Raw genomic sequence first — 26,073 nt, forward strand, 5'->3', positions numbered from 1 at the left:
TACAATAGAAGCCATGTCTCTCCCTTTCACAGATGGTGCTGTGAAAGCACAAAGGGAGAAATCATGGTTCCTTGTGGAAGCACTAAGAGAGCTCTCCAGATAGACAAGACATGCCTTCCACTCCTTCCATTTAAATCCATTTTCTTTTCTCAGCTTCCTTAAAAACCTGAACTAAATTTCAACTTGCAACAAAATTGTGTAAGACTTTGCTTGGCTCTTAGTTTAAAATGTTTCACCAGAGACTCACAAGGTTGATATGATGATGGTGTTCAGCTTGAACTGTGGCTCATGGTCAATTAAAGTCTGTGTGTTTATTTAAAAAATTCCTATTTCCAAATCTTAATTGCTAGTGTGTAGAAATACACTTAATTTTTATAGTTGTCTTACAGCTTGAAATCTTGCTAAACATGAGCTTAGTTCTAGTGGCATTTTGGTAGAGTTCATGAAATTTTCTAAATAGATAATTATGTTGTCTATGAACAAAGACAGTTTTACCTCTTCCTCTCCAATTTGAATGCCTTTATTTTTTTTTCTTCTTCCCTTATTGTACTGGTTAAAACATTCAATACAATGTTGAATAGGAGTGAGAGTAAATATTCTTTCTTTGTTCTAATCTTAAAGGAAAAGGATTCAGTCTTTCACCATTAAGCATGATATTAGCTATAGGTTTTTTGGTAGACACCCTTTATTAAGTTGAGGAAGTTTCTTTTATTTCTAGTTTTCTAGATTTTGATCAGAAATGGATGATGTGTTTTATAAAGTGCATTTCTTGTATCTACTGAGATGACCATATAGTTTTTCTTTTTCATTATGGTATATATATTAATTTTCTAGGCCTGCTGTAACAAAGGACCACAAACTGGTGACTTAAAAGAACAGAAATTTATTCTGTCACAGTTCGGGAGGCAAGAGGTTGAAATCAAGGTGTTAGCAGAGCCATTCTCCCCCTAAGACTCTGGGTTGAATACTTCCTTGCTTCTCCCTAGCTTCTGGTGGTGGCTCTCAGTCCTTGTCATTCTTTGGCTTGCAGCTGCATCACTCCAATCTCTGTCTTTGTTGCCGCATGGTGTTTTCTCTCTGTGTCTCTATCTTAATATGAAGTTTTTCTCTTATAAGGACACCAGTCATATTAGATTAGGGCCCACCCTAATGACCTCATCCAAAGTTGATTACATCTCCAAAGACCTTATTTCCAAATAACATCATATTCACAGGTTTAAGGACTTCAATATATTTTTGGTGGGAGGCGTGCAAAATTTAACTCATAATATGTGGTAAATCACATAGATTTTTCAAATGACAAACCAACCCTGCATCTTTGGGATAAACCACTTGGCCATGATGCATTACCCTTGTGATATGTTGTTGGGTTTGATTTGCTAAAATTTTATTAAGAATTTTGCATCTATGTTCACAAAAGACAGTGGTCTGTAGTTTTCCCCCCATTAATGGTCTTTGTTTAATTTTGGCATCTGAGTTATGCTGGCCTTATAGAAATAATTGGGAAATAATTCCCTCTTCTTTATTTTTTTTGGATTAGTGAGTATGGGATTGCTTTTATTTCTTATTATTTCCTCACATGTTTCACAGAATTCACCAGTGAAACCATATGGGTCATGTTTTCTTTGTGGGAAGCTTTTAAACTACAAATTTTATCTCTTTAATAAACATTCGGCTATTTAAATTATCTATTTCTTCTTGAGTAAGCTTTAGTAGTTTGTGCCTTTAGTAGTTTTGCCTTGTCCATTTTATTTAAGTTGTCAAATTTATTGGCATAAAATTGTTCATAATATTCCTGTATTACTAGTTTTTACATCTCTATAATCTATAGTGATGCTGCTTCTCTTCTTCCTATAAATTATAATTTGATTCTTCTCTATTGTTCCCTTATTTCAGTCTGGTTAAAGGTTTATAAATTTTATAGAGCTTCACAAAGAACCCTCTTTTGGGTTCATTGATTTTTCTCTTTTGTGTTTCTGTTATCTATTTTATTGCTTTGGCTCTGCTCTTTAAAAAGTTCTGTTTTTGACTTTAGGCCAAGATGGAGGCATAGGTGGACACACTGTGCCTCCTCGTACAACCAGAATAAGGACAATAACAATTTAGAAATAAAATAACAACCAGAACTGACAGAAAATTGAACTCTATGTAAGTCCAACAACCAAGGAGTCAAAATAGACACATTTATCCAGACCGGTAGGCAGGGCAGAATTGGACAGCTGGGTGGAGAAGGGTCAAGGCAAAAAAAAGTGGGGCAGAGAGGGGTCAAGGCAAAAAAAGTGGTGACACTGGGTGCTCAAGGCACCCAGGGTGTGTAAGGCATCCCGGGTGTAAGACTGAAGCGGGTGGACCCTGGGCGAGCAGGCGGTGGCTGGCAGAACCGTGGCTTGGGGTGGCAATAGGCAGACCCAGCAAAGCAGCAGTTGTGAAATGCAAGGTGGCTGGCTGACTGGGTGGTCCCACATTCGCTTGCAGATAAACCAGTCGAGGCTGGGGAGGGAGACAAACTGAGCAACCTAGGATCCCAGCACCAAAAAATAGAGCCTTGGGGCAACTGATTGAAAACACCTGTGGGGGTTGAGGTACCTGGAGAGACTCCCAGCCTCACAGGAGAGTTCGTTGGAGAGACCCACAGGGTCCTAGAATGTGCACAAGCCCACCCATACGGGAATCAGCACCAGAAAGGTTCAGTTTGCTTGGGGGAAGCAGCAGAGGGGACTGGAGTCCGACAGAGAGCAGAGCAGGCACCATTGTTCTCTCTCAGACCCTGCCCCCACATACAGCATCACAACCCAGTGACTGGGTTGCCTCACCCTAGTGAACACATAAGGCTCTGCCCCTCATACAAGTAACAGGCGCATATCAAGACAAAAAAAAAAATGGCCCAGCAGAAGAACAGATCAAAGCTCCACAGCAAATACAACTAAGTGAGGAAGAGATAGCCAACCTATCAGATGCACAGTTCAAAGCACTGGTGATCAGGATGCTCACAGAATTAGTTGAATTTGGTTGCAAATTAGATGAAAAAATGAATGCTATGCTAAGTCAAATGAAGGAAAATGCACAGGGAACCAATAGTGATGGGAAGAAAACTGGGACTCAAATCAATGGAGTGGACCAGAAAGAAGAAAGAAACAATCAAACAGAAAAGAATGAAGAAATAAGAATTCAAAAAATGAGGAGAGGCTTAGGAACCTCCAGGACATCTTTAAACATTCCAACATCCAACTTATAGAGGTACCAGAAGGGGAACAGGAAGAGCAACAAGTGGGAAAGATATTTGAACAAATAATAAAGGAGAACTTCCCCAAGCTGGCAAAGGAAATAGATTTCCAGGAAGTCCAGGAGCTCAGAGAGTCCCAAAGAAGTTGGGCCCAAGGAGGAACACACCAAGGCACATCATAATTACATTATCTAAGATAAAAATGAAGGAGAGAATCCTAGAAGCAGCAAGAGATAAGAAGACAATTACCTACAAAGGAGTTCTCATAAGACTGTCAGCTGATTTCTCAAAAGAGACATTGTAGGCAAGAAGGGGCTGGAAAGAAGTATTCCAAGTCATGAAAGGCAAGGACCTACATCCAAGATTGCTCTCTCCAGCAAAGCTTTCATTTAGAACGGAAGGGCAGATCAAGTGCTTCTCAGATAAGGTCAAGTTAAAGGAGTTCATCATCACCAAGCCCTTATTTTATGAAATGTTAAAGGGACTTATCTAAGAAAAAGAAAACAGAAAACATGTATAGTACAATGACAGCAAACTCACAATAATTAACAACCACATCCATAACAAAAACAGAAACTAAGCAAACAACTAGAACAGGAACAGAACCACAGAAAGGGAGATCACATGGAGGTTTAGCAACAGAGGAGTGGGAGGAAGAGAGGGGGGAAAAGGTACAGAGAACAAGTAGCATAGATTGTAGGTTGAAAATAGATAGGGGGAGGGCAAGAATAGTATGGGAAATGTAGAAGCTATAGAATTTACGACACATAGACATGAACTAAAGTGGGGGAATGTGGGTGGGAGAGGGTGTGCAGGGTGGAGGGGGATGAAGGGGGACAATGGGACAACTGTAAAAGCATAATCAATACAATGTATTTTTTAAAAAGTTCTGTTTTTCTAATTTGGTTTTCATTTACTCTTAAGGTAGAACAGAAGATCCTTGATTTGAGACCTCTGTTTTCAAAAATATTTTAGCAATCTAAATTTCTTTCTAAGTGCTGCTTTAGCTATATTCCACAGATACTTGTATGATATTTTTTCATTTTTTATTCAGTCTAAATTCTTCCTATTAATTCCCTTGAGTTCTTAGTTGACCATGGGTTATTTAGAAGTATGTTATTTAGTTTTCAAATACTTGGGGTGAATTTTCCAGAAATTTGTTATTGATTTATAATTCAGTTGTGTTTTGCTTAGAGAACATACTTTGTATAATTTTAAAAAAGCAACTAAGTTATCATTTGCATATCAGTGTGCATGGTGTGAATCCTTTTAAATTTATTGAGACTTGTATTACGGCTTAGCATATGGTTAATGTTGATAAATGTTAACTGTGTACTTGAAAAAATTTGTATCTGCTGCCATGGCAGCAGATTCTATACATGTCAGTTCTATACATGTCATTCTATACATGTCAGTTAGGTTATGTTCTTTGATACCATTGTTAAAGTCTTTCATATCTTACTGATGATCTTTCTCCTTAGTCTATCAAGTATTGATACACATTAAAATCTCTGAGGATAACTATGACTTTGTCTATTTCTCCTTGTAGTCCTATCAGTTTTTCTTCATATATTTTAAAATTCTAATTAAATACAAAAACTTTGATGATGATATGTCCAATTGATGAATATTTCAATATCTCTCTTTGTCCCTGGCAACATTATGTGCTCTGAAGTCTTTGCCTGATATTCATATAGCTAAGAACATTTAAAATTTTAATAGAAATCACCAAATTTTCTCTGAAAAATCAATGTCATTATGTAAGGTTATCCCCCGTCTGATCCTCGTTTCTTGAGATTTTGATATGAACCTTACTCTAAACATGTAATGTTTTTTCTCACTTTGGGATGAGATAATACTCTTATCATGCCTGTGGTTCTCTATCTGCACAATGGTGGCAATTAATGGCAGCTCTGCCATCGTGTATTGGGAGGTGGTGAGGGTGGGTCAGGGGAGGGGTGGGGGTGAGGGGAAATACAGGACAGGGTTTTGTCATTGGGTTAAATCGAGGCAAAATTTAGAAAAGACAAATTGAAAGTATTTTCATTGTCAGAGGAGGTGGTAAGTAGAGGGCATTTGGCTGCTTTAAGGCAGTTCAAGATATCAGGGCCAGATGAATTAGATCTCGATCTCATGGCAGTTAACTTGAGATCTCAGAGTCAGTATTAATAATTTTTAAGGAATGGAGTCTGATAGACATCCAGGACTGGAGACTGGTAACTGTACAACAAACAAACAAAAAACATTGTGACATTCAGTAAAGAAAGTGATGAGTACACAGAGCCAGAAAGGGTTCACTGAAAACTAATTTAATTCATTCTGTTTGCTGTTAGAGTTACCTAGCTGGTAGATCTGGAAAGATCTCAGGTGCTTTGACTCAAGGGAGGTTGCCAGAGACAAACAGATGCAGAAGATTCTGGCTGTTGGGTAGCATGCCATCAACTTTAGACTAGGACCTGGTTTTCCAATTAGGTGTGTTTAACACATTAGGTCAGGCCACAGCCATTCCATTTGCCTGGATGAGGCAACAGCAACGGCCCCCAACACACCCCATTAAGTACTCAGGTTAAAGAGCCTCTGTTTTATAGGTTCTGCAGTCAATAGAACTATAAACAGAATACTGGCTAATTATTGTTTAATTATTGCTTAAAACCAATTGGCACAATACAATCACTGCATTAATTACCCATACAGCATCTGCTTTCTTTCTTTTTTTTCTCCTGTCATCCCCACTCCTCCCCAGCCCCTCTCCCCACTTTAATTGAAATTCAGCTTGCTGTAACACCTCCTTTCTTCTGGCCAACTGGATCTCTCCATTCACTCGAGGAAGACGAACAAAACAGAGAAAGCCCCGGGGATTAGGGAGTTTTGACAGCTGTCCAAGAGAAGCGCTGAGAAAGGGGCCAAGTACCGAAGCAGGACAGAGACAAATGAGAGACAGAAGAGTGACAGAGGGAGAGATAGTCAGGGGGACACCGCCAGAGGAATGAAGCGGACAAAGAGTCACAGAGATGGGCAGAGGTGTTTAAAGGGGGAAGAGGAAGAGAACTAAAAAAAGGAAAGAACTACGGGGAGATCGTGATGAAAATGCAAGAGGCTCTGAAGGGGAAGAAGACAGGAGAGAGCTTATCTGCAAGGAGCAGGGGAATGGGGGGTGGGGAGTCCAGCCCCTAGGGACAGGTCAGTCCAGCTTGGGGATCGGTCTGAAAAGGAGAAAGACAAGCAGTTTAGGGTTCCCCTTCACACCTGGGAGCTGGGTGGGGCGCGAAGCACACACAGCACGAGGGAAAAGGCTGAGCGCGCATTGCTGGGGCGGCAGAGCCCAGGGCAAGCCGAGAGAGTGCCCGGCGGCCCCGCCCCCTCCTCGGCCACCTCCTCGCGGGGCTTTTCCTGCGGGGCTCAGGAAGCCAGCCGGCCTAGTACCGCCAGGAACAATAGCTCCGGGCCGGCTCTCTGCTGCCGGGGAGGCTGGTGCCTGGCCACGGGGCAAGAAGGCGACCACGCCGCCGGGGGTCCGAGGCGAGCCCCGGGCCCCGGCCGAAGCCTCAGCTGTGCTCGGCGCTGCCCGGGTCATTGTTGGCCGGGACTGTGGAGCGGGAGCCGAGGGAGGAGCTGGGGAGTCAGCGGCTGCGGTGGCGGGAGCCAGAGGGGGAGCTAGAGAGCGAGGTAGGGAGGGAGAGAGGCAGCGAGCGAGCGGGCGAGTGAACGAGGGAGGGAGGAGGTAGAGAGACTGGGAGGGTGGGAGGGAGGAGGAAAAATAAGAGGAGAGCCGAGCAGGGCTGAACAATAGAGACAAGCGGACGGGTGAGAAGGAGAGCCAGCTGCTGCTGTTGGGCAAGAGCGGGCGCCCAGGCAGCCCGGCCCCCGGCCCCGGCCAGACAGCAGGCGGCCAGCGTCCCCGGGGAAGGGGTACTATGGGGGAGCCGGCGACAGGCGCCCCCAGCCCGCCGCGCGCCTCCGCTTGAGGGAGGCTTGGCGTCCTCTGCCCTAGCCTGCCGCCCCAGCCTCCAGCTCTCGAAGCCCGGAGTCCGCCGGGTCTGCGGCCGCGGCCGCAGCCGCAGCCGCTGCGCCCCGCACTCTCTGCCCACCCGGCGCTGAGCAGTCCTCGGCCCCAGGCTTCGCCGGCCCCGGGCTGCTCGCGGACGCCCTCCCCCAGTCATGAACCCCCCGGAGGGGGCAGCGGAGGAAGGAGGAGCGGCCGATTCGGACGTGGACGCGTTTTTCCGCACAGGTAGACTGGGCAGGGTGCGGGCAGCCGGGGGCAGGGCCGCTGCCTTGGGACGCGGCGTCTCGGACAAGTTTGGGGAAGCGGGACTGTTGCTGGGGTGTGCGTGTTGGGGAACCCTCCCCCACGCCGTCCGGCTGGAGTTGCAGAGATTCTTGTTGTTATGGCAATGCTGGTCGCGTTTCGGGGATGGGTGGGGGCTGGGAGCTCGGCGCCCCTCGGTGTTCACCTCACTTGCGGGAGTCTGTAGTGGGGAGGCGGGAGGCGGTTCCCTCGGCCGCCTTCTCCCGGAGCGCGGGGATCCGGGGATGTTGGATCACTTTGCAGCGCGCGGATCCAGCTACCGGCGTCCCCGGCCCCTCCCTCGATACCCTCCTCCCAGCGCCTGTCAGCCCATCTCGGGCCGCCCTGGGCTGGCACCCCTTCTCGGCCCAGGGGCCCCGGGGCCCTGATGTGCAAAGAGAAAGGCCTTGGGGACCCGGAGTCACGCAGGCTTCAGACTGACAGGAGCGGGGCGGACCCAGGACGGTCAAGCAGGGTGTGTGTGGGTAGCTTGCGTCTTTGACTTGAGAGGCAGACCGTGCTGGGAGGGCAGTGGGCGCCTCAGGCGTCCTCCTTGTCCTCCTCTTCTCCAGTTCTGGGAACGGATGAAATTTTCATAAGAATCACTTATTCCTGGAAGTGTGAGTTAGCGTCCCCCTCATACACACCCACTGAGTCTTTGCATGCCCGTGGTTTGTAAAGCCCCCAGATCTGTCTTTCCAGCTGTTTGCAGCCTCGCTACCTCCCATCCCCCAGCTCTATAGCTTCTCCTGCTCGCTGACTACAGAGCCCCTTCCTCTAGAACCGGCACCCACCGCCTTCATGTCCCACCACCTGTGGCCCGGTTTCTCTGATGGCCAGGGATTCCCCATCTCTCTTTTTACCTGTGGCTTCCACCAACTCGGTAGATAGAGCTCCGCATCTCCCATGTCTGGAACCATTTTGTCTGGAATCTTTGTCCCAAGGAGTCCATTAAGTTATGAGACCCCGCGTTTCTGCCCTCTCCTTTGCTAAGTTATATTAGAGAACGCGGACTGGTGGGGCCAGATCAGGTTAGCTCTGAAGGCTCTCTGCATATCCATCTGTTTCCTAAACTCATTGCTTTGCCCTGGAGGTCATCTCTAGGGAAGGGGGTGGAGTGCTTTGTTGGGGAGACTTGTGGCTTTAGAAGTGAAGACTTGATTGGCCCATATGTTCATTTTCTAGTGGGTCTGGAAAGGAAAATGCTTAGTACAGGCTAATGCCAGGACCTGGAGAAAGCAGAGGGAGCCCCTGTTATCCAGCTCCTCGGGCCCCAGCCTTGCCTCCCTTCCTCATTCCTTTTCCTCAGAGGTCACATTCTTATTCTCTCTCTCTCTCTCTCTCTCTCTCTCTCTCTCTCTCTCTCTCTCTCTCACACACACACACACACACACACACACTTGACCTAGGACCCAGGGCATGGATTCTCAAGTGCATGTGGGGAGCCAGCATCTCAGACTTGACCTGAGTTTGTATCCTGCAATCTAGGGTCAAATTTCTGGGAGCTAAGTAATACCTGGAAACATTCACCACGGGGTCTTCCTGACCCTTCTTGCCTTCCATGTGGGGCAAAAGTGTGCCTTTTCTTAGCTCTGGGGAAAACTCTTGAAGAGGGAGACTTCCCACTTTTCTTTCTAGACTTTCTTTTCTTTCCTCCCTCCCTCTCTTCTTCATTACTTCTTTCCTTCCTCCCTCCCTCCCTCCCTCAGCATCCACTCCTTCCTCTTTCCTACCATCCAAACACTAGTTCCTGTCCATTCTCTGTCCCAGACCCTTGGAGGAGAGCTCAGTTTCTGGATGCTTGCTAATTTCTGACAAATGAATTCACACAGCATTAATGGTGTTAATGGCCTATAATGGTCCAGTATGTCACGTTTCCTAGGGCCTCTCAAGACTCAACTTGGGGCTTATATTGTCTAGCTCCAGCTAAAATCACAGAGTAAATAGCAGACTCCTGTGGGACTCTTGTTAGGGCTATTCTTCCTTGGGCAGGCTTGTTGAAGGGAGGCTAGGTCTGATGTGCATTTAGAATCAGAGAAATGTGAAACTCTCAATGCATATGGCTGGAAATGGCTTATGACCTGTAACACATTCCAAAAGGGAGTGCAGGCTGCCTTTGGTCCTGTGTGGTCCCCTGTGCTCTCCTTCCTGATTTTACCCCCTTCCATTCATTCTCTTGCCTGGGCTCTGGCTGAAGATTCTTAAGGCCATATTTCTTAAGTTTCTGGAAGAGGCCATATTTCCTAAGTTTCTTCCTTCTGATTCCCCTGTCTGTGGAACATAGCACTACACCTGGCAGTCTGGACATTATCAATTTATTCAACTGAACAGTTGAGAAACTGTCAAACAAATTCTCAAAGTCTCTAGTGCAAGGGTTACCCCCTTTTTTATGGAAAAATTTGCATGCACAAAGACCAGACTGGCAATTGCTTTGTCAAACCACAGCATATTATGTCTCTAATTAGGCATGTTTGGGATAATTCTGTCCTTACTTGTCCTCTTCTGATTATTTTGGTATTTCAGTTCTCTTGACCAACTGATTAAGCTAGATTTCTTAAATCTTCCCTACATGTGTGTGGACACACATAGCCAACTCTCCCCACCCTCAAGCCCACTATTCTTATAGATTGGTGGACTCCATATCATCTTCCTGGTAATTCTCTATACCAAGCTTGGGAAAGTATGTCTTAGTAATTTTATTGGGGATGGTTATGAGGCAGAGAAGGGGAAATATGGGGACTCAGAACTAGGACTAGGAACCACTTGGAATAGAAAACCAACAAGGACTTTTCAACTTCTACCAGAAGCCTTCTGCTATCTAGGATGCTGTGGAATACAAATGAAATATTCAAAGTGGTCTCTTCCCTTGAAGAACTTTTAAAAGAAGATTGACAGTTACTTCTCAGAGATTAATTAATTGCTGAACATTTTGGTGGTATAAAATAAAAAGTTGGCAGAACTACAGAGGAGTGGAACCACCCTTGAGGGGGGATGTGACTGGGGAGTGGGAAGAGCAGCGTGAGCAGAGGCACAGGGAGGTTGGGGCATTGACATTGAGGATTCAGAATGACTGAATGGAAGGTGTAATTGGGGGAGGAACAGGAAACAGAATTGGGTAAGTAGGGCAAGGCCAGATAGGAGAGCCTTGGAAGACCAAGAAAAGAGTTTAATTCAGAGTTAGTAGGGAGTCATTTTAGGTTTTTGAGCAAGGGTATATCCTGGAGAAAGTGGTTTTTGGAAAGGTTAATCTGAAGATAATGTGACTGATGAAGCAGAGAAGAGAGTGAAAAAATCCAGGGAGATGCAAAAGTGATCCAGACCTGAGAGGGAGGGGACTTGGTCTGGGTTGGTGGCAGAAAGGATGGGGAGTCGGGGATAACACTGGGAGACATTTTCAAAGGTAGAAATGTGGGGATTTGTTGACAAGCTAGTTAGAAGGGGAAAATATTTTTAAGCCCATGAGGAAACAGAAGACCATGGCAACTCAGAAGACCAACTCTCCCAAGTTCCCCAAACACTCACTTGTCTATACTCATTTTCTAACTTCATCAGCGGTATTATATTGTTTTTTTTTTACCCTTTCATACATCTCTAGAGTTGATCTCTACCATTGAAGTTCATTTTTCTTTGGAGGTAAGGAGAAAGATCTTTTAAAAAGCTTATGATTTATCATAAAAAAATCACCTCCCCCAATATAGATAAAGCAAACATGGTAGTACATAAGCAAGTGTTGAATCTAGGTGGTGGTGTGTTGGTATTCACTGTATGATTCTTTAAACTTTTCTCTAAGATGATAGCCCCATCCTACCTAGACAGGAGAACTGCACATCATAATGTTCAGATCAGAGAAGGGAGGTTTGGGAATAGCAACCCATGCTGGTGTGCAATTCTTTGAGTAGATATCACCACCCTGGCTGTGCACTGTCAGGCACCTAAAAGAGAGGGGGGTCTGTCATGTCCTGAGCTCCCTTTTGCAGTAATGGAAAACATCTCTTTTTGACATTGTGCTTGGTGCTCCATAATGTAAACATGATGAGTAATTCAATGTTTATTATTCCTTCTTGATTCTCTTCCACTTCTACTCATCATGAATTGGGCTTTTGGTCTTATCATTTCCCAGAAACTTCTGGGGAGTAACAAGAGGACCTTGCTGTTCAGGAGAGGGGATATTGTTAATATTTCTAATATTGAATTTATATAAACTATTTCTATATTAATGTATTTTAGAACATACCAGTGATATCCAGGAGCTCTCCATAAGATTTGGGAGGCTTTGCTTCTTCCTTGTGCTACCAATCATGAATAACTATTACTGGCTCCTTCTGTCTAATTGTATTTGGTAATCTTTTGTGGGATGAAAAAGGCAAGCATAAACTGAAGCTATTGGAATAAACTAAAGCTACAGAAAGAAATTAAGTTACAAGTAAGAAAAATCTATTGACTGTAAATATCAATAGAACACTAGCACAGGTGAACTAGAGGTTCTTTTAAGATGTTAGCGAATGAACATTTTTAGTTTTCAAAGTTCTTTCTGGTTCTGGAACTTGGCAGTTTACTTTTGGAGAGAGTCACTATGCTATAGTCCAGTGGTTCTCAACTGGGGGCAATTTTATCTCCCAAGGAACTGTTGTCAATGTCTGGAGACATTTTTTTTGAATGTCATAATTCTGGGGGGTGGGGGGAGGAGGCAGAGTGTTGCTACTGGCATCTAGTGGTTGGAGGTCTAGGGTACTGCTAATCATCTTATAAGGCACAGGACAACAAGGGATTATCCAGCCCTGAAGTGTTAATAGTGCTGAGGTTGAGAAACCCTGGTGTAGCCAGAGATCACAGGGTTTTGTTGTATAAGATAGACTTGGCACTAACTAGGGGTAGAATCCCGGGTAAATTATTTAATCTCTTTCATCCTCATCTTCTGCAAAATGGGACTAATAATACTTGTTTTACAGGTTAGCAGGATTAAATAGGAAAACAATGTGTAAAAACATGTAGTGGCTTCTGATACACAGTAGGAGCACAAGAAATCCTAGCTGTCCTTGTTGGTCCTATTGTTTTAATAAATAAATGTGGTGGCACAGAGGCTGGGGGTGGGGGTCTCTGGATGGGTGCTATGCAGGGCTTTTGACATGGGATGGAAGGGAGTGTCAGGCAGCCTGATAGAGTGCAAGGAGCCTGTCTGTGGAACCAGAAGGCTAAAGTTTGGGCCTCAGTTCTTTCATTCAGTCATTTAGCAATTTGTTTGACAAATATTTATTGAGTGCCTACTGTGTCAATGTGCTGTGCTATGGGAGTGTGTAAAATCATTATAAAAAATATAGTACAGAAAGGGAAATGGATATAAATGTATCCCCTCAAGGGAGCACTTGCATTTAAGGGGTAGGAAAAGGAGAAAGAAGAAGCCTGTGAAGGAGGCTTAGAAGGTCAGGCACGAGAGCAGGGGGTGAACACTCCCTTTTGCTCCCTACTTATCTGAATGTCTTGGGCAAGTTACTTTAACATCTGTATAAGATGAGGATAATACTCCACTTCTGCACCAACAGGGTTATTGACTCAAATAAGATACTGTATGCGAAAGGTCTTTATAAGTTGTACAGTTCTATCCAAATACATGTAGATATTTCCTTCCAAATCAAACATTCTATTACTCTAAGTATCTCTTCTGACAAGTATTATCTTATTTAATCTGACTTCCATGGTACCTTTCCAACCCAGGAAGAGAGCAATCCTTCTCAACTTTGTTTTTAGGACACTTCTATTCTCTCCTCCACAAAAGTATAAAAATGCCAGCCCCCAGGCCCTGGCACATGGCCCCATGCCATCTGGAGGCGCTTAGCAAGAATGGACTTCTTGCGTCTGCCAAGTCTCAGGTGGGTGCAGTGAATCAGTCCCTCCTTGCTCCTTCTCTGTCAACATGCGGTGCAGACTCCCCTTGCCACTCCTTTGTGTGTGAATGATTGGCAACAAAATAACCAGGCAATGATTGACAGCCACAGGGTTGTTGGATCAATAGAACTGCTTGAAATTGTGTCTGCTGAGGAGTGAGGGAATGGAAAGAATCAGCTAGTAGGACAGAGGAATTAATTCAGAGAAGTAAAGAACAAACTTGGAGAATTAGCTTTGTCTCCTCCCCTTCTGTCCCATGGCATTATTAGAAGGGAGATGGACATTAGCTAGAAAACATGGACATGAGGGATAAACAGTAGGAGTGGAAAATGAGAAATGAGCTGTGTTCTCAAGGAAGTGGTCACTCCTCGAGCTGCGGCTTGAAGGATGAGGAGGATTTGAATGGGGAAGACAGAAAGTATTCTGTTTCCCAGTTCAACTGGCGTTAGGGAGGTGGGGACGTCCATGGCATATTTGGGGCAGTAAGAGGTCCAGTTTATGTGATTCAGAGATGGATGCAGGTGGAAATCAAGGGGAGAAAAAATTCAGAAGAGTGTGGGGACTAGGTTGACTGATTGCTTCATTTATCAAACATGGGCTCCTAGATCACTAAGGGCTTTGAGTCACAGGCCAAGGAGTTTGGTCTTTTCTGCAGTTTGCTTTTGAGAGACACTAAAAGTTTCTGAATGGGCAGTGGCATGACCAGGAAGATAAATCTGGTAGCCCTATTGATTAGAATGGGGGAGGTACCGCTGGCCAGGGCTGGATTGGGATACCATTGTGACAGGAAAGGAGGGTCCGAACTTGATATGCCACAGTGGAAGTGGAGAGGAGTGGGTGGATATGAGGGACCTTGTGGAGGTAGAGTTTATAGGATTTGGCAACTTGGATGTAGAAATGTCAAGGAAAAGGCAGGAATTAAAGATGACTCCAAAACTTAGAGCCTGGTGACTGGGAGAATGTGATACCCTAAATGACAGCAAGGAGTTAGGAAGAGGACAAGCAGCTGTGGGGAGGCAGGGGGAGAGGGAGTATTTGGGGACTTACTTTGGGACATGTTACATTTCAGGTGTCAGTGAAATAGCTAAGGGAAGTGTTGATTCCGTAGGCGAATAACAGAGTCTGGAGCATTGGAAGGATGCCAGAGCCGGAAAAGTAGATTTGAGAGATATCTGCAAGAAGTTGTGGTTGGAGTTATCAGGATAGATGAGATAATAAATGAAAAGCATATATAGGCTTAAGGGCAGAGGGACAAGGACAGAAATGTAGACTCAAGTAAAAGGCTGAAGGAGAACCAGAAGAGAGCAGTGCTCGGAGAAAAACAGGTCATCAATAGCCCTAAAGCTGCAGAGAGCTTAAGTGAAATGGGGACCAAACAGACCTCCTTGGTTCTAGAAATTGGGAGATCATTGGTAACCTTTGAAATTACGTATGGGAGTTGGAATCCAAATTGCAAGGGGAATGGGGAGTGAGTGGATGGGGAGGAAGTGGTGGGAGTGCATATAGATGACTCTGGAAAGGTTTGGCTGTGAAGGGAAGGTTAAAAATAGTAAGGTAGCTAGAGATGGTAGCAGAGTTGAGGGAAGGCTTTTTTTAGGTGGGAAAGATATGTGAATACCTGGGGGCGGGGAGGAGGAAGAAGGCATACATGAAGAGAAGAATGAATATTTAGAAAAGATAGGAGGACTTGATGGGGGAAAGTCCTGGATGAGCCTGGAGGGATGGATTTCAATGTCAGCTGCAGGGTGAGCTTTGGGCTAGACGGGGAGACAGTGGAAGGCAGACCTGACTAAAGTAGCTGGGGGCAAGGACCTCAGCTGAGGGCACAGTGTGCCTGATCAAGTCCCGTTATGTTAGAGAGAGCATCCATCAGCTGGCTTGCAGATTCAGGGGCTAGTGGTGCCATGCTTGAGGAGAGTGGTGTAAGTTGAGGGTAGCTATGAAATCAGTGAGCTGGGTTGGTGTGCGGCCCTAGATGGTCCTTGGAGAGGAAAGATGGAAAGAAGACTAGGAGATCCCAAATTAGCAATCCTTTTAGAAATGCCCGTGGTTTCCTTTTGCAGTCTGAGGTGCGATCTTCTCCAGGCTGTATAATGGGGTCTGCAGAATCACTTCTAACAGAGTGTGAGTCCAGAAGGCAAGTTAGTGGGTTGGAGGGTGAGTGGGGAGAGGAGAGAGGAAGAGGGGCTCAGGCAAGAAGATTTTCGGGGCAATCTCCTGGGGAGGGATGAGTGCCTGGCTTTCAGGTGCTGTATATCACGCAGGGGTGGGACCTGCTCTTGAAGTTCTAGAGTTTCCTCAATGCCTCTAGAAGTCCTAGAAGAAAGAGGAAGTATAGTGATTGAGGAAGAGCCTTTTCCCCTTGCTTCTTCACGAAGAGAAACCCCTCACACAAGATGAGAAGGTAACCAGGTGAGCACACCCATTTCATTAGCCTGAAAACACTCCCTCTGACTGGACTTTCAATTCTCCTTTTAGGGAAAATTCAAGGACTGCCATTAAGGGAAAAGCCCACTTCAAAAAGGGTTTCTCAAGGACCTGACACAGCCCTCCAGAGGGGTGGGGAGTAGGAATCTGGGGGCTGCTATTCCAAAAGGTGGGCTATGGGGTACTTGGCTTACACCTCTTAGAGTTGAAGGAGGTGGGAGTTTCCTTAGGTGTAGCTCAGTCCCAGAATCGTAGTCTTAGAACAGTAACTTACTAGCTGTGTGACCTTGTGTAAGTTACAAGCTCTCTGACCTTCAATTTTCTCATCTGTGAAATGGGTAAAAAACATTCTTACCTCTCAGGGTTGCTGGTTGGTCATAGATATACTATATATTGCTATAGTTATAGTCATACTATAACTAGTAGCAGAAAGGGGCTTTTATTACTAGTAATATGATTTTATTATATACATAATACTTATGTACATAATTATGTACATATATTATATACATAATACATATATACATAATACATTATATTATATACATAATATAATCGTATTACTAGTTGGATGAATCTGTCTTTCAAATCATGAAAATTATGATGCTTTGATAACTTGCTTCCCCCTAACTCTTTTTCCTTCTCTCCCTCCCTCCCTCCCTCCCTCCTTCCCTCCCTCCCTCCCTCCCTTCTTTCCTTTGGCTTCCTTCCTTTTCTCCGTAATAGCACAGAGATAGGCAGAGACACAATTTTAAGCTTGCAGTTATAGTTATTCCAGGGCATAGCAGGCAGGGACTGGGAATGTGACTAAAATTCCTGCCTTTTACACTCTTACCCTGCAGCCCAGGGACAATGGATATCTATGGGTGGTGGGGGTAGGGAAACAGTGTTGAGTTGGCAGCTGTAGGCCTAGAAGGAGACCCTGGAGACTGGCAGATGGTTAATTGAATATGACAAAAGGGGGCTAGGAGGTGGGGTGTGGGGCTTCTGGGGGACTCTTGTCTCTGACTTCCTACTGTCCTTGAAAGGAGGCTGTGGGGAAAGGGAAGAGTAGCTTCAGGGCAGTCGGGGGAAAATATTGGCAGGACTCCATGTTGGTATGTGGCCGTGGAAGGACAAAACACCATTGGGCTGTGATGTGGGTGTGAGATATGAAGTTTCTTCTCTGTACCCCAGTGCATTGGCACATAACAGGCTCAGATACTTGGATGTAAAGAGAATGCTTCATGATCCCAAACATTGAGTTTTGAAAGCTATATCCTTATCACTTTTCATGAGAACTAGACAAGGAATGGATCAATATCAGTGAGTGGATCTCTTCGCTTATTTCTGCACTCATTCATTCAAGTGGCAAACACAAGCTGTATACCTACTAAGTGCCAGGCTCTGGGGGTACAAAAACAAGTTAGAAATAATCTTTTCCACATAGAGGGTAACAGTCTAGTGGGATTGCCTGACACATAAGCAAATGATTGCAATGTAGTGTAGTGAGTGCCATAGAGGTTTGCACACTGTATACTTTGAGGATATAGAGGAAGGATTGACAGTTTCACCTGGGTGGATGTGGGGAGAATTCACTCAAGAGGGGTTCCTTAGGCTGAAATGAATGAGAGAGTTGTGAAAATGAAGATAGACCACTGTTCAAGAAGCTTGGTAATGAAAATAAGGAGAAAAAATGGTAATTGAAAGAACATCTTGAGAATATTAGTAGTGTCCTGTTTCTTTATCATAGTTGTGTTCTATTTGTGAAGGGTCAGTGAGCTATAGACTTATATGTGCAATTTTATTCATTTAAATTGTGTTTCAATAATAATTTTTAAAAAGTTATCAGATCCAGTGAAATTTTTTTGTTTTTTGTTTTTCAGAGAGAGAAAAATGTTTGAATGTGTGAAAAAAGTCATTGGAGGAGACAGTGGTAGAGAAGGAAGGTGTTAGAATGCATTATGTGTGTGGGCAGGGTAGCAGGGTGAGCTCCAGCTCCTCAAAAGTCAGAAAAGGATGGGATTCCCAGGCAAAGAGGTTATTTCTGGGATGGAGGGACATTTTTTCCTCTGTGGCTACTGGAGAAGATCAGATAGTGTTCAGGTCAGATGCTAGAACTCTTATTAAGCTGACTTCAGACTTCTCTGTGAATGGGAGCCAAGGTCATATGATAGACCGAGGGATGCTGAGAATCTGAAAAGAGAGGAGACAGCCTGGATCCATTCTCTGGACAATGAGTGAGAAATGCATGAAAGATTGATGTGTCCATTTGAGTTCAGATTGGGCCAGGTATGCAGGCTTCTGCATCTTGCTCAGCCTTGAAGGCTCTGGAGTGGAGGCAAAAATGGTGGACTTTTGAGTTCTTGGGTGGTGACTTGGCCAAGACGTTGAGGTTGGAGAAGAGGTGTGCACCAGATTTGTTTGGACATGAGTCTCCCTAAAACTTTACTGAACATTGATGACTCAAAGTCCTTTTAGAGGCCCTGCCTTGGAAAATGGTCATGTCTGGCTTCTGCTGGGGGCCATACACACCTTCGGTGTGGCCTTGTCTATATTCTTCTCAAAATCCAAGTTAGTGCCTTGAAGATAATACTTGCTTGATTAGTATTTGTTGGCTAGATTTTTTAAAAGAGCTAGTTATTGGTGTGTCGGACAATTGAGAGTTTTATAATGAAACATTGTGCTAAGGAAATGAATTGTTTTTGTAGACAGGCAATTCCACCTTAAACAAAACACCTTTGAAATCAATATTGACTGTGAAATATAGTGCACAACTCTTGTTGATTCTGGATTAATTAGAGGGGACCCCTTTTAACATTGGCTTGCAAATATTTATGTATTTAATAGGCACCAGAAAACTAAAGATGTACTCTTCTTTCAGGAAAATCCATACAGGAAAGTTCAAACGTACAAATGGACCAACTAATCAGTACTGAGTGAATATCTGCCATGTGCCTAGCATTATGCCAGATACTAAGGGGTCTTCTAAAGATTAGTAACAAATGTTTTTTGTCTCTGAAGAGTTTAAGGCCTTGTTGTGTTGGGAGGGGGGAATTTATATAGGAAAAATGGCTAATTGGAGATCAATTAGAAAGGGGGTTTAACTCATACATTGATTTCTTTGATATGTATTTGTTGCCTATCAGCTGAAAAATAATTTAAATAAGTTGTAAACAAGGTTTCATTTATTTTGTTTTTATTTTTATCCTCATCCAAGGACATTTTCATTTGCTTTTTAAAGAGAGAGAGGAAGGGAGGGAGGAAGGGGGAGAGAGAAACATTCATGCAAGAGAAGCATTTACTGGTTGCCTTAGAGGCACCCAGACCAGGGACCCATGGTGGGACCAGGGATCATATGTGACTCCACTGGGAGTTGCATGCTTCCATCACCGGACCGGAATGAACCTGCAACCCAGGCATGTACCCTGATCAGAAATCAAACCTGCAACCTTTTAGTTACAGGAAGATGCTGCAACTACTTAGCCACACTGGCTGGGGCTAAATAAGGTTTCATTTAGAGAGAATCGATTTTCAGTATACTTTCATAGAACAGTAATTTTTTTAATCCTGAAGTCTTTTTTATTATAAAATTAATGCGCATTTGAAAACTATGATCAAATGTAAAGGACAGAAAAGCCGCTGTGATCCCATTACCCAGAGAGAACCCCTGTTTGTTTATTTGAGATATTTCCTCCTCGTCTTACTCTCTGTGTGTGCACTCTCCCTTCATCCGTGGTGTGTATCATTGAGTTAAGTTGAAAGACAAATTGGGGTGGAGAGTGTTGACTTTTTCCTGAAATGAATTTAAATGTATGATATACCATTATACACTTTTTTTATAGCAAAGTAAGACATTCCTAAGCCAAGTAACCTTTACATGGAAATAATGTAGGAAGACAGAGGAGAGGTAAAGGCATTGACATGCCGTTGTACAAAACACAAGTGCAGGATCAATGATCAAAAGTGAATGCACTTTCTCTCTCCTTCCTGATATTAAGATAAATTCAACAGATATGTGTACCTGTTGCATGAACAAGTTTGTACAAATATGTGACTTTCTTTCTTATTTACCACGAAGGAGTTATGCTATACCTGTTTTCCTGCAACTTGCTCTTACCACTTTATAAACATGGACATTTTTCTATGTCAGTACATACAGCTCTCCCTCATTTGATTTGAGTTGTGTTACATTCCATTGTGCGAATGTGCCATATTTTATTTATCTATTCTCCTAATGATGGATATTTATAACCCAGCTTTTCTGTGGCCTGGTGTTTGTTCTGGGACATTATTTGGTCCAAAGGGTAGCAAGAAGGGTCACCCATTGTTTGATCATTTTTAAAGGTGATGTAGGACACTGTAGGTTCAGGATGTTTCATCTGCTTTTATCCTCAGGAGAGAGGGAGGACAGCCAGTCTCTGTTCTCTGGAGGATAACTTTTTTGTGTGATGTTTAAGAACACTTTTGTTAGTGATATTTAAATAGATGGTAGAGGCCATTCTCAGCTTCTTTTGCTGTGTGTCTTTAAGTGACCTAAGGAGCCAGATTTGCAGTCACAATTAGCCAAAAAAAAAAAAAAAAGAAAAGAAAAGAAAAAAAAGAAAAAAAGCCACATGTGTCCTGTGGGCTTGAGTGAAAGTTAATTCCAATACCACAGGTATGGCAGTGCTTTAGGTTGTGTGTGCAAAAGCCATAGCCTGTGTTTGGCTAGAAGAATCCAAGGATATGATTCAGGAGGCCTTGGTTTCCTATTCTACCCACCACTAATTAGCTCTGTGACTTGGCCAAGCCAGTTAACATTTCTGCTTCTACAGATGAGACCTCTGTTTCTTCATCTGAAGAAAGGGAAACAAAATTGCCCTGCCATCCCTCATAGGAATAGTATGAGATAAAGTGAGATAATAGAAGGAAAAAGCTTTGGACAAACAAAATTGCTGACCAGATGAAAAGAGTTTTTGTTGGCTGCCTTTGTCCGGGGTCTCCCTTGGTTTTAAGTGTGGTTGAAAGCTGAGCTGGGAGACTCAGATCGGAGTGACAGCCTGGACTGTGTTTGAGGACTGTACATTTTTTCATGTCTACTAGGAAATTGTCAGCACTAGAGATGGAGTGGAACGTTTCATGATAAGTTCCATTTGGTTTTGGAAAAGAGAGGTGTGTATGAGAGTGAAAGAGTGGCTCTTCTAACTGCGCAGAACAGCTGAGGATTTCTCTCTGATGGGTGACAGTGTAGCTCAGTTGCCCACTTATTTCTTACTACCCAGATGTGCAAAGAAAATGTTGCTTTTAAAATTTACTAATATGGACCTAACTTTTCTTATGAACCCTCACTCCAACTGGGTTAGTTTTGTAGTATTGTATATCAGGTTTTTTGTTTTTTGTTTTTTTCAGGATTGGTCTTTTGGGATGATTGTTTCTTTCAGATAAATTTCTCAGTCACTCAGATTTTCTCCTGTTCTCCCACTTCTTTTCAGAATGGGATCTGTGTAGAGATGAACATGTGAACTTGTGGTGGTAGTGATGGGTGAGGGGCCAAGTGTGCTTAGAGACATGGTATGTATGATGGCTGGTTTCACCTGGTCTTTGCTTCATGGGGGCTGGTCTTGCCTGATTCTTTTTCTTAAATTATATTTTATTGTCTATTCTATTATACTTGTCCCAATTTTTCCCCATTTGCCCCCCTTTACTCAGCCCCCTGACTCCCTTAGGCAATCCATGCCATTGTCCATGTCCATGAGTCATGCATGGCTACTCTATTCCCTATGCTGTGCTTTACATTTGTATTCATGACTGTTCTGTAACTACCAATTTGTATTTCTTAATCCCTTCACCTTTTTCACCCATCTCCCCACCCCATCCCATACAAAGAATGATCAAAACATTCTCTGTATCTATGATTCTGTTCTGTTCTGCTTGTTTATTTTGTTTTTTAGATTCAGTTGTTGATAGATATCTATTAGTTGCCATTTCACTGCTCATATTTTTAAAATATATATTTTATTGATTATGCTATTACAGTTGTCCCATTACCCCCCTTCATTCCCCTCCACCCTGCACACCCTCTCCCACCCACATTCCCCCACTTTAGTTCATGTCCATGTGTCATAAGTTCTATAGCTTCTACATTTCCCATACTATTTTGCCCTCCCCCTGTCTATTTTCTACCTACCATCTATGCTACTTGTTCTCTGTACCTTTTCCCCCTCTCTCTTCCTCCCACTCCTCTGTTGCTAACCCTCCATGTGATCTCCATTTCTGTGGTTCTGTTCCTGTTCTAGTTGTTTGCTTAATTTGTTTCTGTTTTTGTTATGGATGTGGTTGTTAATTATTGTGAATTTGCTGTCATTGTACTATACATGTTTTCTGTCTTCTTTTTCTTAGATAAATCCCTTTAACATTTCATAAAATAAGAGCTTGGTGATGATGAATTCCTTTAACTTGACCTTATCTGAGAAGCACTCGATCTGCCCTTCCATTCTAAATGAAAGCTTTGCTGGATAGAGCAATCTGGGGTGTAGGTCCTTGCCTTTCATGACTTGGAATACTTCTTTCCAGCCCCTTCTTGCCTGTAAGGTCTCTTTTGAGAAATCAGCTGGCAGTCTGTTGGGAACTCCTTTGTAGGTGACTGTCTCCTTATCTCTTGCTGCTTCTAGGATTCTCTCTTTCATTTTTACCGTGGCTAATGTAATTATGATGTGCCTTGGTGTGTTCCTTCTTGGGTACAACTTCTTTGGGACTCTCTGAGCTTCTTGGACTTCCTGGAGGTGTATTTCCTTTGCCAGCTTGGGGAAGTTCTCCTTTATTATTTGTTCAAATAACTTTTCCACTTGTTGTTCTTCCTCTTCCCCTTCTGGTATCCCTATAATTTGGATGTTGGAATGTTTAAAGATGTCCTGGAGGTTCCTAAGCCTCTCCTCATTTTTTGGAATTCTTATTTCTTCATTCTTTTCTGATTGTATGTTGTTTTCTTCTTTCTGGTCCACTCCATTTATGTGAGACCCAGCTTTCTTCCCATCACTATTGGTTCCCTGTGCATTTTCCTTTATTTCCCTCAGAGTAGCCTTCATTTTTTCATCTAATTTTCGACCAAAGTCAACCAATTTTGTGAGCATCCTGATCAGTAGTGTTTTGAACTGTGCATCTGACAGGTTGGCTATCTCTCAGTCACTTAAAAGTATTGATTCTGGGGCTTTCATTTGCTCATCTGTTTGAGTCATCTTTTTTTTTGTCTTGATGTGTGCCTGTTACGTATGGGGGCAGAGCCTTAGGTGTTCACCAGGGCAGGGTAACCCAGTCACTGGGTTATGACACTGTATGTGGGGGTGGGGTCCGAGAGGGGACAATGGCACTTGCTCTGCTCTCCGTCAGACTTCAGTCCCTTCCGCCGCTTCCCTCAAGCAAACTGGGCCTTTCTGGTGCTAATTCCTGTGTGGGTGGGCTTGTGCACCCCGTGGGTCTTTCCAACAACTACTCCTGTGAGGCTGGGAGTCTCTTTCTGCACCTTAACCCCCACAGGTGTTTTAAATCAGTGCCCAGAGGCTCTATTTTCCGGCTCTGGGACCCTGGGATCACCTGGTCAGCCAGCTGTTTTGTGTGCAGTGCCTTGCTTCACAATCACTGCCTTGCTTCACAATCGCCGCCTTACTGGGTCTGCCAGTTGCCACCCATCGGTCGAGGTCTGCCAGCCATCGCTTGAGCACCCAGAGTCCACCTGCTTTGGTCTTGCATGCCCAGGATGCCTTACGCAGGTCCCAACACTTTTTGTTCCATGACACTTCTCGGCCTGGCTGCCCGACTCTGCCCCTCCTACTGGTCTGGACAAACGTATCTATTTTAACTTCTTGGTTGTCTGACTTCCATACAGTTCAATTTTCTGACAGTTTTGGTCGTTATTCTGTTTCTAAATTATTGTTGTCCCTATCTTGGTTGTGCGAGGAGGTACAGTGTATCTACCTACACCTTTATCTTGGCTGGAAGTCTCATCATTGTTCATATTTTTAATCTTCTTCTTAAAGCAGACCCTTTAACCTGGTTTGTTGATGATGAACACCTTTAGCTTTTTCTTGTCTGGGAAGCTCTTTACCTGCCCTTCGATTCTAAATGATAGCTTTGCTGGATAGAGTAATCTAGGTTGTAGGTCCTTGCTTTTCATCACTTTGAATATTTCTTGCCAATCCCCGCTGGCCTGCAAAGTTTCTTTTGAGAAATCAGTTGACAGTCTACGGGGGCTCCCTTGTAGTTAACTAACTGCTTTTCTTTGGCTCACAGACTGGCACTCAAGTCACTGAGTGTGCCACCCAGGGCTCTAACTGCTTTTCTCTTGCTGCTTCTAAGATTCTCTTTTTGTCTCTAACTTTTGTCATTTTAATTATGATGTGTTTTGGAGATGGACCTCTTTGGGTCCATCTCATTTGGGACTCTCTGTGTTTCCTGGACTTGCCTGTCTCTTTCCTTCACCAAGTTTGGGAAATTTCCTTTCATTATTTTTTGAAATAGATTTCCAATTTCTTGCTCTTTCTCTTCTCCTCTTGGCACCCCTATGATGCAATTGTTGGTACACTTGAAGTTGTCCCAGAGGATTCTTACACTGCCTCATTTTTTTGGATTCTTTTTTTTTCTTGTTGTTCTGATTATTTTTTTTTTCTTCCTTATGTTCCAAATCACTGATTTGATTCTCAGCTTTATTCACTCTATGTTGACTCCCTGTAAATTGTTCTTTTTTTCAATTAGTGTATCCTTTGTTCTGACTCTATCTTTTTTATACTGTTGAGGTCCTCACTAAGTTCCTTGAGCATCCTTATAACCAGTGTTTTGAATTCTGCATCTGATAGAATGCTTTTCTCCATTTTGTTTAGTTCTTTTTCTGGAGTTTTTATCTGTTCTTTCATTTGAGTCATGCTTTTTGTCTCTTCATTTTGGCAGCCTCCCTGTGTTTGTTTTTATGTATTAGGTAGAGCTACCTCCTCTCCCAGGCTTGGTATAGTGGCTTAATGTATTGGATTGGCCAAAAAGTCCATTACCTTTTTTGATATGATGCCTCTATTAGTGCTTAGTTGTCTTTAACTTCAGCTGAAATAATTTTGTTTGATTTGTTTGTGACAGCTGTCATATTAGCATGTATTTAAAAAAATATCAAAATTGGTGAATGTTTGTACAACCATCTTAATATTGAAGATGGAAGAAGATATGCAACACTTTTACCTTACTATGCTTTATTATTTCAAGAAAGGGAAAACTACAACTGAAATGCAAGAAAAGATTTTTGCAGTGTATAGAGAAGGTGCTGTGACTGATTGAATGTGTCATAAGTGGTTTGTGAAGTTTCTTGGTACTATTGACATTTTGGCCAAATAATTCTTTGCTATGGTGCTGTCTTATGCATTGGAGGGTGTTAAACAGCACTCCTGGCCTTTACCCACTGGAAGCCAGTAGTGGGAGATAGCCAACGTACTCAAAATATCCAAATCAGTAAAGTTATTCAGGAAAGTGAAAAATGTGTCTTTTATGTTATGGAAAATACCAAATAAACTTTTTGGCCAGCTCAATAGTAGGTGTCCTATAGGGTCTAGTGGCACAACAACCCTTACTACCCAAGCTGGGTGCTCAAGGTGTGCCTACTGTGTGCTCAAGGTGTGCCTACTGTGTGGGGTGAGTACTTCCTCCTCTTGTAGTTGAGACTTCAGAGGTAAGTGTTGGTAAGTCCAAGGTCAGCCACCATCTGTGTTGTGTCCAGGGTCACACAGCATTAGCTACAAAGAGATATGCAGATGGTTGCTACTAGTACTGGGCTTGGAGGTGCCCAGGAGAGGCCAAGCTGTGGACCAAGGCCAGCTGCTGCTAGTGCTGAGTCTAGGGCAACTTAGCGAAAGGTACAGGTAGGATGCTCACTGAAGCCAGATGCTATTTGTTTGAGAGAATTTAGGAAAATCTGAAGCATGAGCCAAGACAAGCCATTTTTAAGGAAAAGCCACTAGAAACAGCCTGTGTGGGCCCAGAAGTTGAGGGGGGCATGGCCTCAGTGAATCACCAGTTTGGGGCAAACAATGTCAGCCAGATTGATGGAGTCTCAGATATGGTGCCCACTTGTTGGCTCTGTGGCTCTGTAGGGGGAGTACTCAAAAAAGGAACAATGGCCTCTGTCAGCACTTTTGTCCCAGAGAAAGCTGCCTGCCCCCAGCTCTTGCCCTGATGCCAGACAATTCACTTCCTCCCTGTATGTCTCTGATGCCTTTCAATCTGCTGCTCTGGCCCTGGAGCTCAGAAGGAGTGAGTC

At 43.6% G+C, this 26,073-nt stretch overlaps 1 protein-coding gene across 2 annotated transcripts in view; it reads left to right on the forward strand.

Annotated features, from left to right (window-relative positions):
- The first annotated feature begins 6,960 nt into the window (after window positions 1-6,960).
- KALRN (kalirin RhoGEF kinase) overlaps window positions 6,961-26,073 on the forward strand; it is a 701,923-nt gene continuing 682,810 nt past the window's right edge. The window contains exon 1 of one of the 2 annotated variants that reach the window (XM_036018207.1): window positions 6,961-7,454. In XM_036018207.1, the coding sequence (XP_035874100.1) occupies window positions 7,382-7,454 (73 nt within the window). In that variant the 5' untranslated portion in view covers window positions 6,961-7,381. The remainder of the gene's footprint in view (window positions 7,455-26,073) is intronic. The other variant, XM_036018206.1, reaches the window with a different exon arrangement.

The sequence above is a fragment of the Phyllostomus discolor genome, chromosome 2 (genome assembly GCF_004126475.2).
Source record: "Phyllostomus discolor isolate MPI-MPIP mPhyDis1 chromosome 2, mPhyDis1.pri.v3, whole genome shotgun sequence".
In the NCBI taxonomy this organism is placed as follows: Eukaryota; Metazoa; Chordata; class Mammalia; order Chiroptera; family Phyllostomidae; genus Phyllostomus; species Phyllostomus discolor.